The sequence below is a fragment of the Bactrocera tryoni genome, chromosome 1, assembly GCF_016617805.1.
Source record: "Bactrocera tryoni isolate S06 chromosome 1, CSIRO_BtryS06_freeze2, whole genome shotgun sequence".
In the NCBI taxonomy this organism is placed as follows: domain Eukaryota; kingdom Metazoa; phylum Arthropoda; class Insecta; order Diptera; family Tephritidae; genus Bactrocera; species Bactrocera tryoni.
The window spans coordinates 63,982,089-64,001,761 of NC_052499.1; the positions used below are offsets into that span (position 1 = coordinate 63,982,089).

General features: G+C 39.3%; 2 protein-coding genes across 2 annotated transcripts; both read right to left on the bottom strand.

Annotated features, from left to right (window-relative positions):
* Window positions 1-989: 989 nt before the first annotated feature.
* On the bottom strand, window positions 990-2,061 carry LOC120766516. The gene is made up of 2 exons (XM_040092081.1): window positions 1,774-2,061; window positions 990-1,712 (listed from the first exon to the last, which is right to left on the bottom strand). Exons 1-2 carry the CDS (start codon window positions 2,059-2,061, stop codon window positions 990-992), a joined length of 1,011 nt encoding a protein of 336 aa, XP_039948015.1.
* A 756-nt stretch (window positions 2,062-2,817) lies between these two features.
* Window positions 2,818-4,197, bottom strand: LOC120774038. The gene is made up of 3 exons (XM_040103375.1): window positions 4,165-4,197; window positions 3,638-3,976; window positions 2,818-3,579 (listed from the first exon to the last, which is right to left on the bottom strand). Exons 2-3 carry the CDS (start codon window positions 3,947-3,949, stop codon window positions 2,818-2,820), a joined length of 1,074 nt encoding a protein of 357 aa, XP_039959309.1. The 5' UTR covers window positions 3,950-3,976; window positions 4,165-4,197.
* Between the last annotated feature and the right edge of the window lie 15,476 nt (window positions 4,198-19,673).

Below are 19,673 nucleotides of genomic sequence, written 5' to 3' on the forward strand. Positions count from 1 at the left end.
CTCACAAACCATACCAAGCCTGCGTTTTTTTCTGGATGCTCTTGAATCTTTTCAGGTCGCTCTTCGCCCAAATGCGGCAATTTCGCCGCCCATTGAGATGGGCCTCATCGCTGAACAAAATTTGGCTCAAAAACAGCGGATCACGCTTGTTCAGTCAAAAAAGGCTATTGAAAAAATACCTCTACTTGGATCGCCCGTTTTTACTTATTACAGAGATGTTCTGAGGGTTTGAGCAGGAAATCTGGTTTGGCATTATCTTTTAAAAATTATTTCGGGCAAGTGTACGCCGCGACTGGCTCAAATAAACTTCAGCCGAGAGTCCCAATTTTGAACCACTTTTTTCTGCAATTAGGTTGGCGCGGAATATCATCAAGGCGTCAATTGCCTTGAGATTAAACGCTTAGGCTTATCTACGCGAAGACTACACATAACCCCACAAGAAATAGTCCAGTGGTGTTAGATCAGACGATCTTGGAGGTCAGGTCACAGGAACACGACGCGAGATAAAGCGCTCACCAAACGTTTCCTTCAATAAATTGATTGCAACAGCATGGCCGGCTACATTTTTAAAGAAATGCCTCACATCAGTGAGCAAAATTATCTTGTGAAAATCCTGCGGAGGGTTCCAACCCCTTCAAAAGTTAAAAGTTATACATTATTTCCATCATAAGTGACACTCCGCGAAGAAAGGGACTTTGAATTGCAAGTACAAAATTATACAGTTAACAACCCCCCCTTCCCCCCTAAAAATTCTACTCTGGATCCGCCCCTGGCTAGTTGACTATATTTTTATATTAAAAACTTCAGTTACGGTTCCTTCCTTCTTTCGTTCATTAGATAAAAAAAACAAACCTTTTCTAACTTTGTTTTACATTTATTGTATATTTTTACATATCATGGCATCGTTAACATCAGCTCTTTTACATAAGTACATATGTATGCGCATAAATATGCATGTTATGAGTAGGAGCGTCGTTAGTCCTCGGCTATCAATCTATAAACGATGAAGTAAATAGTGTTCTGGATTGTCTTCGACGCGCCACTTCCCTTTCACCGTATTTGTTTGGCAAGTTCTCCCTCAGACATGACAATAATATGTTAAATTTATAGAAATGTGAAGGCCAATGACACGTGCACGGCGGGGCACAGTTTCGGCAACGTTCTTTCGTAACAGTAGGGTCTGCCTTACGAACCGGTGCGAGTAACGAGAATACCGTTGGCGCTTGCAAATGCCGATCCTCAGTCCAAAAGCAAGAACACGGTGGCATACAATAACAAGGATTCGCAGGCAGAATATCTTCCGGTTTCGCTGGTTGTTCCGGCAAGCATTTGTAGAGACGATAACGCTTGACACCACCAAAAAGTTCGGTATGTTCGCGTTTGCGTGCCAGCCAACGTTCGAGCAGATCCCAATGTGAATAATTTGGACTATTCTCGCGCAGCAATTGCATGCGACGCCAGAGATCCGAACGGCGTACATCCTGATATTTTCGTCCACTTTTCGTCTCAAATAATTTATACAATTCGTAATAGTACTCGGGCGGTAGCGAAATGCTGCGTATATACTTGGTCATTTCGTAATAGAAGAGTCCCCGTATACCGTAAGCGATATGCTTAATATCTGCGAAATTTTTAATATTCATGGCGCTCAACGCTTGAGCATCGAGTAACAATAGTTTCTGACCGGTTATGAGATTGACATGAAATGTGTTCTGCAAAGGGATCGATAGCAAAAATGGTTCAAAAATTTCAATGAAACAATTTGGTGCTTACCATATACTGAGGGTAACCATATTTGCGTATCCATTTGCAGACATCCAGATTCGTCCATTTGTAAACCGACGGCAAGGGCAATGCATCTATGAGCTTTATGCAGAGATTGAGAAGACTGTCGGGCGAAACTTTGAAGACTATCGGCAACGCGTTCTTATCAAACCCCTTTTCGATACGCAAAAACTCACTCGACCTGAATTTGTAGATCCTTAGTGGATTGTTCTGGTTATGTCCACTGTGTTGTTCCTTAACGAATTTTTCGTCCGCACTCGCAAAGATCTCACGCATACCGTAAAGCTTTTACTTTGCCAAGTAAAAATTGCAATAAAAAATGTGTGTGTAAATCTTAACATAAATAATAAAAGTAACAAGTTTTATATTATGACTTTTGACTTTCAAATTTGAAAGTTCTTCTGTCAATTACAAACTTACACAGTATTGAGAATTTCTGTTTCAATCATTTGGGTGGGGAAGGATGGTATTTTCAGTGTTTTATTTTAGTTGAGGGAACGTTTCGAACCATTTATCGAATAAATCTCCATATAATTCTGCTAGATAACTAGAAAGAAATGTACTCATTCCAAGACGAATAAAAATAATACTTCCAAAGGCCCCTCAAAAACCTCGACTCCCTAAATAGACCTACCTTCTACGAGCTTAAAAGGAAGATACGAGTATTTACTGATTTTTTGACGCCAACTTAGATTCTGAAAGCTGTTCCTAACTACAGTTTGCCGATATGAGGCCTTCCTAAATAAGCTTACCCCCTAAGACATTCCAAGGACGTATTTACTGATTTTCTGTTACCGTGTTTGTCTCTGAAAGCTGTTCATTAATATTGTTTGCCCATATGAGGACTCTCAATAAAACTTTGTAAGCCGTAGGAAAATAATTTGTCCATTCTTTCTTGAAATAATACATACTCATCTCCTAGGTTTTTTTGTTTAGTGACAAGTCGCATTTTAAAATGTTAAAGAATTTACACTGACAAAACGAGTTTGGATCTTTATTTCATCATAATTTCTTTGTTATTACAAGTTCCACTTAAAGAGTGAGCAAACGCACCGCAGTGGTGTTACTACTATAACTTGCAAAACTCGCCCTATAAGCATTCGAACCATAAGTGGATTTTGTTCTGACATCGGCACCATATTTAACCGGGAAGTTTCTCTTCAAGCATTGCAGCAGATCATTGGATTTGAAATACCTGCTCGGCCAGTGACATGTACAGGGCGGCAGACAGGTCTTGCAAGTGCTTAAACGATTGCCAATCGCTGAAACACGATGCGCACGCAGTACCGTTAACACCGTTGGTTCTTTGTAACTAATTTCAGCCCATTCACACGTGCAAATCGAAGCACACTTGCATAAGTTTATTACAGATGATGCCGAGTCCGCTGTTTCTGGACAAGGCAATGCACAACGGTAAAGATTTCGACGACGCACACCACCTATTAGCTCTACAGTAGCCGGTTTGAGCTGTAACCAGCGTTCGAGTAAGTCCCAGTGCGTTGCAGGCTGATCATTTTTGCGCAACATTTGCAGTTGACGCCAGAGCTCAGTACGTCGCGTGATGTCGTAACGGTAACCGGTTTTGACCTTGAATAATTTGTACATTTCATAGTAGTATTGCGGTGGTAGCGAGATGCTGCGCAGAAACTTCGTCATCTCGAAGAAGAATAGCTGTCGTATGCCCGCGGCAATGTGTTGAATGTGACTGAAGATTTTTATATTTATCGCCACCAGAGCTTGCGCGTCCAGTAGCAACAACTTACGTCCCGTTATTAGATTTACACGTAAGGTGTTCTAAAATTAGAGTTCAAATGATTTTGGTGCAACATTTTTTTTTGAATATTTACCACACCTGATATTCTGGATAACCATATTCCCGCATCCACTTACAGCAATCCGCATTGGTCCAGTCATAAATTTGCGGCAGTGGCAACGCGTCCACTACCTTCGCGGTCAAATTGAGCAACGTATCGGGCGTGACTTTAAACTCGATCGGCAGTTCGTGTACTCGAAATTCCGCTGGTTCCATGCAAACGGTGTAGGGTTTGAATTGATATGTTTGCAGCTCTGAATGGGATTCCTTCTTTTTCGGTTTTCTTCTAACAAACTTCTCATCCGATAGATGAAAATAGCCGCGCTTATGCAAGGAGCTGCTCTGCCTCATGGTCGAAGCTCAAGTTCAATTTTCTTGCTGAATAAATTTTTATAAAAATAGTTATTATAAAATTTTCCAACGTTCACTTGTAGTCACATGAGATTTGTTGACCAATACAAATTATACGCAATTGCTTATTTTTTTGTGAAAATAAGTTGTATTTGAAAAAAAATAAATAAAAAAGTCTGTAAAATTTGATAGAAAACTCTTTTGTATTCGCTTACGTTTGCTATCTGCGTGCTGAAATAAAAAAAAATAAATCGCGTAGTGACTGATTTCTGGAATAACGGAATTGAAAACTTTTTGAATAACAATGGGTGATTCATAGGCAATGATTTTTAAAATGGTTTTATAATTATATTTGGTACACTGTTAAACCATACCTATACAGTACGCTGACGTCTGTGAGTTGAAAATCTGTAAAGCCTTTTCAGAAGCTCCTCTAAAAATTCGTACGTGCTGTGTGATATTTTCGACAATTTTGTGGGGTTGATTACTTTAGGTTAGGTTACATGGCCTATGATGGCAGAGGAATGTTGTGAATTCGAAAGTGCAAGTCCTTGATCCGCGCTTACCAAGCTAACGTAAGCCCTACCATTAGGTAGTAAAAGGAAAGAAGGCATCTTATCTCGGTCTGAACTTATTCTACTGATCGTAAAGTCTTAGGTCTTACAATTTATGCTATTCAGCTATGGTTTTGCGCCCAAACTAGTCCACGCAATAAGTAATTCGAGGTCACTGCTACCAAGTAAAGGCACCGCTTAAATAATTTCGAGCGCACGGCTAGTGAGACAAGACGTAGTTTCCGTAATAATATCTCTGAGGATGCGCATTATCCACTAGAGTAAATGTGGTGCAAAACCGATCTATGGCTCGAATTCGACTCAGGGTGAGCTATGATGACAACTGTTCGAGTCTAGTTTTATTTCTTAGGTATAGCTCTCATATTTTCGGATTTAACAGAACTTTCTCTTTTTTAGATCCTTGGAAAGCTAAATATATTCCAAGATTATTCTAATGTATGTACATATATCAGATATCGACTTTAGCAGATTCTTACCTGGAACACTATAATAAAGTGTTTTAAGAGCTTTAAAATACCACTAAATGGATACCTTGGATGTCTGTTTGTACTATTCGTACGAAAGTTGGATATACTTTCCTGGAAATTTTTACCGACTAAAAACTATTAACTCAGCAACATTCGTCAAAATCATTTTAGTAATAATTTTTCAGCTTAAACAATAAAAAATAAGTATTACAACAAAGAAAAAACGACCCAATTGGCGACAGTAATCGTGCTACATATAGATCTCTTAGGACTACCGAACTTCTGTCGAATCAACTTTTGAGAGTTTGTGTTAAAGTTCTCTAAGATCTATGTTGAAGCGTAACTATTACCTTAAAGATGTTTCATATATAAGAAGATTGGCAATAAAGTGTTTCTAAATAAGCCGGAGCAGGACAATCATTTCCAAGTCTAGTTGCGAAATTTTCACTACAATAACCAGTGATTTTGGAAGGAATGGATGTTCCAAGTAGATGTACAGTTTTCAATAGCCTTTTTTGGACAGATCACTTGAGTCGTGTCAAGCTTTACTGTTGTTTGACATTTTATCATGGAAAACTTACGCTTGAACAACGTTTACAAATCGTTGAACCTTATTACGAAAATTCACGTTCTGTGAAGAATGTGGTTTCTCGCGCTTCGCTCAACTTATGGTCGACATAATCGGCCTACTATATATATGGACTATATCCACCATACCGTGAAAAACATATAGCAGACGTAGCTGAGAGTGTACACGGACTGACGCTTTATATATATACATCGAAAACAAAATAATGGCGCGCTGAAGTGTGCATTTACCAGCTCAAGAACTATTGTGTTAGCCAGTTTTTCACGCTTTATACGTAAGTGTTTGCCGTAACAAAGCAGCACTTGCACTTAAGCGCCAGAATATCTACATATAACAACGTTATATAACTCTAACGTTGGAAAATATATATGCATATGGGTATGCCACCTCATAAGCCCTATCTCTCACTATTGCGTTTTCAGGCTAATCGATGCCACGTACATATCGGCAACGCCACTTTCGCTCAATTTGTGCAGCAGTGGCAAAGACGCCTCGGTGCCATAAAACTTCAGCAGTCACAAAAGCGTTGCCAGCCAAAGTAGCTGGAACAAGTGTCAAGAGAACAATTCAAGAAATGTTTGCTGACGAGGCAATGAGCTATTCAGAAACGAGTACATTTGCATTGACATTTTCTTGCAACAGTTTGAGGGCGGTATTGTGTCGTTTGGAATTTGTGCTGCGTTTTGCGATATCATTCAGAAAGTGTTTTTAAAAAGGCTGTGGTATTCACAATGCTTTCCTTATAAATAGTAAAGGTTAAAGAATGTTTTCGATTACTCTATAAGAAATCACGTGGACATGCCAGAGCTTGTAAGAAGTAAGAAGCTATCAGTCGTTTTCCATTGTGTTGAGGAAAGGATTTTTAAATTTTTTTGTAGTAATCTTGGATTCTTTTTTCATATCCCAAATAACTGAAGATTTACTCTATTTACTATGGAATAAAGTTTCAATCTTGATTGTTGTCTCTCTGTCTGGCAAATATGTTTTTGATATTATTGATTTCATAATTTATTACTTAAGCGTGAGTGAAGACCGTCTATAATCGGGGTACTGTGAACGCTGACACTCTCTCTTTCTTTAATTGGGTTCCTGAAGAGGCTTCTGCGCGACTGAAAGATCTTTCTGGACTAGAGTAGAAAGCAGGAGATTTACTCAACTATTTTCCTCTAGTAAAATTCATCTTCCCGAAATCGTAGGCGTTCTTTATGGACATTTCCAAATATGCATTTATGCTGTAAGATTGGAAATTTAGTCGGACGCGAAATGCTAAGCTTGCTTGGAAGAATTTAGGTGGAATAAGGCAATACTGAGGTTGAAACACTTCCAGGTCCTACATTCGGCGAATCAAGAGACAGACGGGACAAGCATTAGCCTCAGCAAATTCGTGATGGGCTTATTAGTCGATTTGTGGCTATAAGCTGTCCAAGTGAGAACTCTCTTGGAATACACCTTTTAACCTAACCTAACATCTGCTTGTATTTTAGGCTTTCTGGTTCTATTGAGTCGCAATATTAGATGGTATACCAGGACATATGATAATTATATTCTTGTGATATGTAAGACATATCTATTAAGAGATCCCGCTAATCAAAATTATTAACTTTATTTATATAATATTTAAGAGACATCTAATTGGAGATATCGTTACCAGATATTTTATATATTTTTACATAAATACTAGAGCACAAAAAACTCATGGAGCTCTCTCGAATATTAAGAGGATTATGCTCCCAAGGATATGCCATTTTCAGGAAAGTAATTTCTGTGTTGATTGGGTATGATTGTCAGTTACAGCTGCGCCAAATGTCACATCAAAATAATCATTAGTGTTTACTATACGCTTGTCTTTCTGAAGTACTATATATAAAGCTTTCGCTGATTTTCACGATAATCGAAGGTATTCAACAAAAAAGCTCCATTAAATTTTGTGTGCGGAATAAAATATCTGGTGCCGAAACGTTCAGAATGTGGAAAAGGACCTTCAGTGATAATTGTTTAACGGGAGCAAGTGCTTTTGATTAGATTATTCAAAGAGCGTCGAGAACGCGTTGACCACGAACCATGTCCTGGACGGCTAGAGATCTTACTGACATCACTGGAATATCTGCAGGATCAATGATAACTATTTGGAAGATCATTTAATCCTAAGAAAAGTGGAAGCATTATTGCTTTCAAAATCACTAGATTTTTTCGAAAAACAGCGTAACGTTAACGTGTGTGAAACAATGCTTACCGACTACCAGGTGGTTATGAAACGTAGTGACTATGGGTCTATGCTTATGCTGGACCGACAACTCATAAGTTTTGCACCATGATATTGCACCGTGGCATACTGCATTGATTTTTCGAGAGCTTTTCGCCAAATTTTCAACCAATATCATGCCGCAACCACCGTCTTCTCCTGATTTAGCTCCGTGTGACTTTCGGCTATTCGGCAAACTCAAACGACCGCTCCGGGGAAACCGTTTTGAGTCAATTGAAGACATTAAACGTGAATCGCTACGCGCATTGAAGGCTATTTCGGAAATTGACTTTCGAGGATTGAAAAAAAGTTGGCACAAGTTTATTGGGGTCATAGATTTCAAAGAATAAATTGAGGTTTTTTTTTTAATTAACGAAAAAGGTGTTTATTTTTCACTCAAAGTAGTATGTATTGTAAATAAATTGTGGAAATAGCATTTATCGTCTGTCGTAGACACGAAACTACAAATATATGTGCTCATGTCGATTCGACTTCACTTACTTATGTAATCGATTGCAACCATTTTTGTTGTGCTTTGCCTTTTAACGCGTCAATAAACTGGAAATTAATTCGCTGGCAAGTGGAGCACTGACTTTTTTCCCCATACTTACTTTTTTTTTGCCAACCACAAACATGGATCACTTGAATGCCACCACGAAACGGCAATTGAACCTCAAACAAATGCATGCACACATTTGCACACACACATATACAATGCACTAATACGCATGTGCACCTGTGTGCTTATAAGCATTTATTTGAATGCGCTTATCTGGAGTTAAGTATTCGTGTGCTCAAGTAGCAATACCGAGCACTGTGGCAGCGAAAAACCACATCGAGCCATTTAGCTAGGCATTCGAGCACGCAGTCAGTCAGTGAGTCAATCAAACGCTTCAATAGTTGATCCGTCAATATGACAGCATAAAGTTGAAAGAAAATAGAAAATGGAGATAACGAGTGTGGCAAAAATGAAAAGTGCAAAAGTTTAGCTGGTAAAGTAGATAAAATAAAATGCACACACAGGTGGAGCAGAAGTGGAAAATGAAATCGAAGCAAGCACACACACACATACACATACGCATGCGGACAGACACACTTGCTAAATGATATTTAAATAATGCAGCGACATTGTTGGTGTCGTTGCTCCTGAGGCTTCTATAAATACATATGTATATGCACCTATACATACCTATGTATGTACGTACATTCAATTCTGCGGAATTAGGTGGCCCGTTTAATGGTCAATGCTTCACCATAAGCTGTGCAGATATGTGTATGATGTACATATATATGTAAATATATGTATGTACATGCCCATATATGTTTTATTCCCATGGATTTGTCGTCTGTTCTTTTGCTTGCCTGCCTGTGCAAATTACGACAATTTACATATCGATTTGATATTTAAATTGCTAGAGAAAATAGCCCGGATGTCCCATGCGTTGCTCGGCAAGCAAGCGATTGATCAACTAAACTAGCTTACTTAAGTAACTTAGCATGATTGGTCGCATATGTTCACTCTTACACTTGTATGCATATATCTGGTATATCTATATTCATAAATTTATACACATCGGCATGACTGTCATATCACTCTCAATTTATTGGTCTTAATCGTTGTTTGTGTCGAATGCGAAAATGCGTTCTAAGCGACCGGAAATTAAAGTACCGAAGCCAATTTTAAGAGTTATATTACGGATAATATGTAAATTATTGGTGAATGTGAGGAAGTTGCGTTTTCAATATTATCACACAACATTAGTTAAACATATTGGAAACACAGATATTAACTAACGATTAACTGAATATATTTTGGAGTAATTAATTCTTATGATTTCGATTAGTTAAGTGAGAACTAAACCTAATACTCGTATTTCGCGAGAAAATGAAATGAAGTGCAATTTATGTTTCCCTTTATTACAAAATCGGACATCTTTTGTACGCCAACAAAACTGGTAGGTCTTCGAAGCACAGTCGCTCTTTTGTATTGTTCTAAATGTTAAATTGTTTTAAACTTGATTTTTAAAAGGATTTAAAATGTTCGAAATGTTTAATCAACTGCTTTTTTCCTTCATCGGAAACGAAAGTTACTTTAAGCAAGAGTAAAAGAGCAAGATAAAAATGGAGGAAGATTTTATAGATCCATCAGTATGTTGGTAAATTAAAAATCATCAATGATTATTGTTATTGTTGCAGAGACAAAATATGCAGACATATGTAGCACTTTGGCCACCATTGTGCTCCCGTGTGGCAACTAAGTTTAGACTTATCCAGCAACTCAGTGGATTTGGTAAGAAACCTAATTCTGTTCCACCCTAGCTACTCAATACCTCCAAAGTTGGAGTATTGGGAGACGTAAAAAATGTCCCTTCTCAACCGGCTGGAGGATGGGATTCGCGTAGATAATGTTCCACCGTTTCATCACCCTTACATCCTCTACCTTTCATATCGTATCATAAGGTTAAGTGCTCTGTAATAACCGCTACAATGTTGATGAGCTCCCTTTTGCCTACAATTCCCTCTATCCAAAAGTATCTTTGTTGTATGCCCTGTGTTGCTTGTGCTCCAAGATCAGAGATTTTCCACTGAAGTTCACTTCTTCAAACAAACCTTGAGGAAGTTGAATTTTGTTCCCAGCTGCCTCCGAGCGGAACAGCTCGACACCCTTTTTATTTCATTCTATTCCTACATGGCCCGTTTGTTTTTTATAATCTTGCAACATGTTGCTACAGAGTATAATAGTGTTCTTCAACTAACGGATTAGTAAGACGAGACGAATTGAATTAAATTCAGTAAAAATTGAGATATCGAAATAAAACTCGGTACAAGGATTTCATGACATGGAGGAGAGGATGAGTTCGTAGATGGATGCAATCGGATCACTGCCACGACAACAAAAACTTATAAAATAATATAACTAAGCGCTAAATTAAGATATAGAACTGTAATTTGGCACAGAGGATTTCGTTAGCCAATTGACGGGCCCAAAGCGTGAAATTATTTGCTTACCGAAGTGATTCGATTTGAGGGAAATGGTTCCGTCTTGTTGAAACCAAATGTCACTGAGATCTCAAACTTCAACTTCAAGTAACATATAATTAGTTATCATAGCACGATAACGGTCGACACTGACAGTTACGTTCTCATCAGCATTATTTTTGAAGAAATGTGGGCCGATGATTCCACCAGCCCACAAACCATACCAAACCGTTGTTTTTTCTGGGTGAAATGGCAGCTCTTGAACCTTTTCAGGTTGCTCTTCGTCCTAAATGTAGCGATTTGCTTGTTTAAGCCAGAAATGGACCTCATTTCTGAATAAAATTTGGTTCGAAAACGTCGGAACTTCTTGGTACCTTTCAAGAGCCCATAGAGCTAAGCGGGGTGGCTTGGTGAGGTCGAGCGGCTTTAATTATTGTATAAGTTGTACTGCAAGGATTCGAGACAAGTGATTTCAAAGCAACCTGGTAATCTAATACGAGTTTTATACAACAGGGTATCGCGAATTTTGTCACATTGCTCACTTTGGATCAAAAAAGTGTTGCGTTGTCATAGCTCAGGAGCTTGTTGGACTCAGTCCGCGACGACCGAGATCTGCTTTAGAGAGTCATAACTAGTCACGAGTCATGGGCTTATAGTTATAAGAATCATCGCCAAGTTCGCCAAGTTATGTTGAATGTGAGGGTTTTGCTAAAGGGGTTTTCCGATTGCAAGGGCCTCGTGCATCATGAATTCTTTCCACAAAGTTGTTCGGCGAGTCATGTGCAGGTTAGGCGAAACAATCCGCCAGAAAGGCCTGGATTTGTGGAAGAACAAAAATTGGTTTAACCACCATGAACGCCCCTGATAACGCATCGTTGCTTGTATTAATGCTGCCACAGCCTGCTCCCTGTAACATTTTTGTTATCAAAAGAGGAACGACGACGCCATTCTACGATTAAGGAGATGGAAACTGTGCCGATAGACGAATTAAACATGATCACAAGAATGGATTTTTAATTGCTTTGAGGGTTGGAAAAACGCTGGGAGATATACTTGTGTATAATATATATATATATGAAGTGTTTATGTATTCATAAATAAACATTTTATCTCCTTCAAAGTAATCAACCCCAGATATATTGCACTTCTTCCAGCGTTTATATGTACTCGTATATATAATTATATTATATTAATTATAATTTGTTCCACCTAGGAACCACCGGAAATTATAATTAATTTTATTTAAAGCTATGAACTTAATTTCTCTCCAAGAATAACCACTTCTCTGTGCTTCTGCTTCGACTTTCCGTCTCCAGGTGTTGGCTGGTCTCCCGCGTCTTCGGCTTCCTTGCGGATTTCAATCTAGCGCTGTTGTGTTAATGTCATCGTGGGGCTTTCGCAGAGTGTGGCCGATCCATTTTCATTTACGACGTCGAATTTCGGTATGGATCGGTAGCTGTTTGGTTACGGTCCAGAGGTTAGCATTGCTAATAACGTTAGGCCAGAATATCTGCATAATTTTTCGAAGACATCGATTAAGAAAGGATTGCAGCAAATATAAAACATTTCACACTTGAATCGAATATTTTTAGTTTCGTTCGTATGGATATATGTAATGATCTCCAGACTTTATCCAGCATTCCGAAGGCATTTAATAATAATTTAAGCATTGTCTTTGTCAGAAAAAGATGGTTTTCTTTAATTGCTGTGTTCTCCGCTTGGAAGGCATGGTTGGAAAGCGATCGTGGTATCTAATTCTGCTAAAAAGACACAATTTATCACTCGATTATATAATTGAGACCCAACTCTATAAATACCGGTACTTAACTCTGTGTGTTTGTACACCAATCCCACGGCTTTATGGAAGGGCATGCAATATTGTGGACCGAATTTCAGTAGAAGTCCAAAGGATTACGAAAATCCGTGGTATTGGGTAGTAACGGGTTATAAGTAAGTATCTTAGAATCGCGATTTTTAAGGGACCCGTACTAGACCTTACATAAGTCTTCTGTCGACGAGAAATATATATGAATCTTATCTAATTAAATTAAGTAAGTTAATTTAGTGCAAATTACTGAAGGCGAATTCGGTAATGCTTCTTAAATGCTCCAGTGAGAGTATGTACTTTGTTGCTATTGCCGCTTAACCTAACCCGATCTAATCAAACAAATTCGTTATTTAATAAACGCCTTAATAAACTCTCGTTTAACGGCAATACGACAATAACGACGGCATTCGTGCAACTAACTCATTTGTTGTATCATTCACTTTTCCTGGCGGCAAACCATGAAGCAAACCATATTTGCGGTGTAACAGAACCGCTTTATACGCCACAAATTGTTTCCAGCCACAAAGTGTGCACAGGTGGGCAATAGCCAATAAAATGAGCGTTGCCCAAACCAAGAAAGTAATTACCTTAACTGTAGATAAGTTTGTTTTCTCAAGTGGCACATTTTCATTTTCCAATTTATTGGCAATTTTTTTCAACCATTCATTGATTCACCGAGCAACAGGTGGTTATTGCCGGCATTTAGTTGCCGTTGTTGTTGCTGCTGCTGTGCACTTGGTTCGACTTGCTTGTACGTACGTAAACGAGCGTGTTGTTGCAAACTATGGAAATAAACCGCTACTTATTCAAAATTGATTAATGATTCCATTGCGCAGATTTGCTTAATTTGCTGGGGCAAGCCTGGCGGCGATGTGGCAGACACTCTGAGCTGTGGTGAAAGCGACTGTTGAATGACAAAGAGAACAAGAAGAAGAATAATCGATCAATTGTCGAATTTGGCATCAACATTGTTGCTGACAATCAACACGAACAAAAATGAGAGGAGAGTTCACGAGTAGAATACGGGCATGATTGCAAGAGATTTGTCTTCAACAAGTAAGTCGCGGTGAGTGGCCACACCGTTGTAAATATGTATAAAAATCTAAAGCAATTCCTGGGTGTTTATGTGTGACAAACGTTTGAGCAGCGTTTGTCATATCTGCGCTGGAGATTTGATTTAAGCTGACACCAACAAGGAAGGCACACCAGCCGATAAATGATTGAATGAATGACAGCGATGGCGGCGGTGGCGGCGGTGGGGACACATCGACAGTCAATGCGACGCAATCAGATGGTTGTTTTGAATTTTTACGCAGCGCTTAGAAGACAGTGAGACACCTGCGTTCTATATACATACATACCTACGTATAGCTCCGTTGCCGCTCGGCCTACCGGGCTCTCAGTCTTCAAGTCTGCCGGTGTCTCTTTGCGCGCTTTGTTTATATTTGCAAATATCCAAAGTGTTTATTTATGAATTCAAATTTATTTATGTCATGCCATGACGGTCAGATTGCCGCAACTTCAAGTTGGCGTTCCGCTACCATCGACGTGCCACACACACATACACGCCCGCAATCTCTGATTATGCTTCCTTGTTGGCTGAGTCATTTGTATTATTGTGTAGTTGTGTTTTTGTTGTTGGCTTCTTGATATGAATATTGAAATTCTAAGCACGTTTTAAAATTTATTTACTTCTGTCTCCTTAGCTCACTTTTAATTCAGATTTGAGCTGCCACGTCTGCAAGCTGCGTCGGTGGTAAATGAAAATATTTGAGTGTGTCGCAATCGACTTTAGCTTCCGCGTTGAGTTACATGCTGCTATACGTATATCATTTAAATATCTCCGTTGACTCTTAAGCGAATTTATGCAGCGATGAGTTGAGCGTGTTGCTTAAAAATTCGCTTTGAAATGTCTTTAAAGTGAATTTGCTTTACTGCAAAATGCGCGGAAAGAAATTTAGATTGCAATACAATTTAATTAGTTGTATTATGTGTAGGGATTTGGGGGCTGTTCTACATTAGCAATTTGAAGAAATCTAAAATTTGGTTTTGTGTTTTTTTATCCAAAATTTGAACATTTATTGAAGAAAACCGAAAGAAGATTATTCAACGTAAAACATCATCTGATGAATCGGCCTAAGAAGCGTTCGATTTAGTGTGCTTTGAGCATTGGCAACGGCGAGTAGCAGTCGATTGAACGATGATGGATGATACGAGATATACGACGCTATTGTCGTATTGTAGTACGTCTCTTGGCTTAAATTCATTTGGCATCCAATTTCTTTGCATGTAAATGTATCCGGCTGCTTTTAAATATTTTGAAATAGCTGCTAAAGTGAATCTCAAAGATTCTGCTAGCACTTCTGGGCAACGATCGTCATCGAATTATGCTTCCTGTACCTTGTCTTCAAATGAATGACATACTTATGTATATTGCAAAAGAAGAACGAGGATAGTAGCTTTCAAACCTGTGCTCGGAATTTTGGAACAGTGGAATAATAATCAAGTTAGGCCATATCTTAGCGAACCAATACAGACTCAATATTTCCATAGCTCAAATGATCAAAAGTATTACCGTATAACGATTTTTCAAAATTCGCATTAGTTTCCAAGTTTTAACGCATTTTTGCAAATACAATTACAATGAACACATAGTTACTAACATAAATGCACCTGTGAAGTGTATTTAGCTTCGGCGCAACCGAAGTTAACGTTTTTTCTGGCGATGAGTCCTGAATCTATGCTCACGATACGGAAAAAAAGTATCAATCGGCCGAATATTGGGGCAAAAGTGAGCCGAAGCCAGAAAAACCACGTCAAAGCAGGTCAAAAATCAAAATTAAGTTGACAGTTTTCTTCTATTACTGAGGTGTGGTGCACTCCAAATTCCTTCCGACCAGTAAAACTGTTAACAAGGAATATTATTTGAGTGTTATGCGTTTTCGCGAAGCTATTCGTAAAACAAAGCAGGAATTATGGGCCGACAATTCATGGTTTTTGCACCACGATATTTCACCGTCGCATATTGCATTGATTCTTCGCTGGTTTTTCGCCAAATTTTCAACCAATACCGCAGTATTCACCTGATTTAGCTTCGTGTGACTTCTGGTTATTCAGCAAACTCAAACGACCGCTCCGGGGAAACCGTTCTGACTCAATTGAAGACCTTAAATCTGAATCGCTACGCGAATTGTAGGCTAATACAGAAATTGACTTTAACAGCTGTTTCGAGGATTGGAAAAAACGTTGGCTCAAGTGTATTGGTGCCAAGAGGGATTATTTTGAGGGGGGTGACATAGGTTTCGAAGAATAAATAAAGAATTTTAAACTTATAAACAGAGTCTTATTATTTTTTCACATTGTTTGGACGAAGTTGTTTTTTAAACAATCACATTTTACCATTACATATAACGCCATTACAATTCAGCGAATCTTTGCTCCAAATTTCCATCAAATGCTTTTCACCTCTTTACCTAACGGACTCCAATGTCATTGTAAAGGCTAAGGAATGGCAAGTAATCAACTTATAGATATGTAAGTAAGCTAAGATAAGGTAGATATGTGTCGCCTAGCCACAAAAATATTCGCTTGTTACCCTAGAATATTAGCTTACGACAATTTTGTGCCGCTACTTCCGTTAGAGTGCGTTTGACAGAAACGTTACGTGACGTCATTAGTAAAGGAGATACATTTTTTTACAATTACTGTTATATTGACAGTACGTTTTGTTGAGGAGGCTATCATTCCAGAGCTTTACATTAAGACCAATAATACTATAGTGGCTATTTATCCCTCTGAAATGAACTCAGTACCCAGAACGTTTAAAGGAGTTAAATATAATTTGGAAAAAGGATCTACGAAACAATGTGTGACACTTCTTTCTGCCTTTTAATTACAGCAAAAATATTTTCGTTTGTTGAGAGCTGAGGACAAATATTTCAACTGTGTTCATAATGCGCAGACAAGAAAACGTAAGCACTTTCGTGCAAAGAATATATAATAGTCTTCTTAAATTCAGCACCTTTCTGCTTCCTTTTTTCTCGACAAAAAGTTAAACATAAAAGCAAAACAAAATGTTGATATCTCAATATAATCTCTCAAGTTCTTCTCTATTTTTTATTTGTTCCTTTTTTATTGTTTGTTCGATTCAGCACTCTCGAAGTTTTGACTAAACTGAGACGTAAACAATGCGTCCTTCCAAATTCCTTCCGTCACCTGTTAATACGAACCGTCCACCTCAGAACTCGGCAAAGTTATGAATTGGCGAGCTAGTCAAAAGCGACAAGCGAAGCAAAGTAAGTTTCAACGGCTGTTGCAACATCCAACATCATGTAACAAAACCCTATGCTACATGTGGAACCTGAGAGTTCTTGATTTTTCAGTGCCGATTTCTCTTTAGTTTTATTCACCACATGCCTCTAGAATGTCTACAATGCTAACGCGCTCACCAGCAACTAGAATGGGATGTTGTACATCAGTAGAATTGGTGAATTTAAAATGCATCTTTTGGAATGTTGCTTAAGGTAGCATGTTGCGCAACATTTTAGTATTTTCTAAGTAACAAAAAGTTCTTAGTTTGCAAACATTACCTTGGCATAAAATATTTTTGGAAATAAGAATATACCCAGCAAATAAAAGTAGATTTATTCCATGTTTCATGAAATCGACGTTTTCAAAGTTGCACAGAATCGATTATAATGTTGCAGAAGTGTTTTAGAAAGCCTACTTTATCACGAACACAAATATTTGAGTGAAACAAAGCGTTCAATGCTAGAGTCGTACCAAAACACATGAATCTTGATAAAACGACGTGGAGAAGAGAAAATAGATACTAGACAACGTGTCTCAAGAGTCTACGTTAATCAAACCCATTATATGTATTACAATACGGGTTTTCATTCATTTAGAAGACATCGCCTAGCCATCATCCCTTTCGCCCATTCGCTGAACTATGTGAATGTCGCCGTATATCTCTAATCGTTCCAACGACTGCGGTATTCGCCGCTGCTAAAGGACCGTAAATCTTCCGCAGAACCTTGCCCTCAAAAACTCGTAACGCCGACCGATCAGCCTTGTGTTTGTGGACATGCGTTTTTTCTGCACAGAGGCGGGAACCGATATGTTCGTTGAACAAGATGGTGTTCCGAATGAATGCTAGTTCAGGGGATCGTACGCCCGTCTAAAATACTGGAGACTGGTTTTCCGTCTATCACAACATGATCGATCTGGTTGGCGACTTTTCCAACCGGAGACAGCCAGCTAGCTTTTTGAATTTTTCTATGATGTAATCTGGTACTACAGATAAGCGCTCTTAGAAAACATCTTTGGTTACAACCTTCTTCTCTTCCGTCGGGGCATGGGCGTAAATTAGCATTATGTAGAAGAACCTTGCTTTGATGCGGATTGTGGCTAGACGTTCGTCCACAGGGGGAATGCCAGGGCTCGGCGACGGAGTCTTTCTCGACCACGAATCACACACCGAATTTACGCTCCTTTATATAGCCACTGTAGTAAATGTGATAAGGGCCTATTTAACTCGGTCCTTGTCCCATCCATCGCACTTTTTGGACGGCGGTGATGTCAGCTTTTACTCTTACGAGAACATCAGCCAGCTGGGCAGCGGCACCTTCCCAATTAAGGGACCAAACATTCCAGGTGCATGCCCCAAATCGTTATCTAGCTGGAACCATGGAAAGAATAATAATTCTTAATATGTTTTTGAGACATGAATTAAATAGAAACTTGTCTGCAATTTGCACCTTTAGATTCAACGTTTTTACCACTTCCGTCCACTGAAATACTTCAAGATACCATTTACTGGATCGCTGATTTAAATTTCGACCGTGAAAAGGTAGAAAAAATATATGAATAAATTTGTCAAAATATTCCATTTAAAATATGCGAATAACAGTGAGCTTTGCACTTTGCACGCAACTTGCAACGTGCACTTCTGCTGATACTTAAGCATTTGAGCGCGTGCCTTTAATGCCTATTTTTATGGTGATTGTCGTCACATCAATGGCCAATATACCTTTTATGTATGTATGTATGAATGTGAGTGTGCAAGTGGCACAGGGCAGACGCGATTTCATGTTAATCGTAACCGGACACGCACTCATGGCGCAAAGCGAACGGACAGACATGCAGACGGACAGCGCGCCGGTTTGCGCGTAAATGTCGACGCACTTCGTCATTTCAACGCCTCCTTTATGGAGCTCAACAGAAGGGCCACACGCAAGCGCAACAGAGATATGGGTAACTAAAGTTTCGGCTGCGCGCCGTCAAGTCAAGCGATCATCAGCGGTCAACAAGCTAAACAACAGCGTTCATCAGCCGTTTGCCGCAGTAAACTTGTTGCTATATATTTTGTTGTTGTTATATTTTATTATTTTTTTTCCTTTGCCCACACATTCATTACTCGCGGACAAACACTTGCGCGTTCGCGCTTAACAACAATCAATGCCCCGGGGACATTTAAAGTTTAAAAATGAAAATCACCAAAACGACGCGCGCTTGACTTGGCGGCGTCTGTGGCGAGCGCGCTGACTGGTGACCGGTCTCTGTGCAGGCAAAACAACGAAAGAAGCAGCAACACAGTAACAACAAGGCGTCTTCGCACCACAGGAGTGAAAATAATCAATTCAATTAAATCGCGCTGCTAAAAGGCGACGCGTCAACCGCGCGGCCGCCGCTGCCGCCACCATGACCGCGACCGTTGCGGTAGTCAAAGCCGAGGAAACGCATAAAATATGCGATATTACATGCGACATGCCGCAACAAAACGACGATGAGCTCGCACAACAATAACACAGCAGCAACGGTACAACAATAAAAACAACAATTTTGACTCTGTGTCGCTATGTAAGAGTCGCAATCGGCCGCACAGATTATGACCAAATGACAGTGAATGGCGGACGATAGTAACAGCGATTGCGATTGCGAAGGTGACGGCGATGACGATGACGATGACGATGGCACAGCCGTCGACGGTACGGTTGCGGGTATGCATGCGCGCGCGTACGGCAATGCGAAAGCGAATGCGAA

What these genes read in the sequence shown, in the direction of transcription:
- LOC120766516 (XM_040092081.1), bottom strand. Translation starts at nt 2,061, where the DNA reads ATGCGTGAGATCTTTGCGAGTGCGGACGAAAAATTCGTTAAGGAACAA. An exon ending in ATGGTTACCCTCAGTATATG is followed by an intron (nt 1,713 to 1,773) that starts GTAAGCACCAAA and finishes ATCCCTTTGCAG; the next exon opens with AACACATTTCATGTCAATCT.
- LOC120774038 (XM_040103375.1), bottom strand. Translation starts at nt 3,949, where the DNA reads ATGAGGCAGAGCAGCTCCTTGCATAAGCGCGGCTATTTTCATCTATCG. An exon ending in ATGGTTATCCAGAATATCAG is followed by an intron (nt 3,580 to 3,637) that starts GTGTGGTAAATA and finishes CTCTAATTTTAG; the next exon opens with AACACCTTACGTGTAAATCT.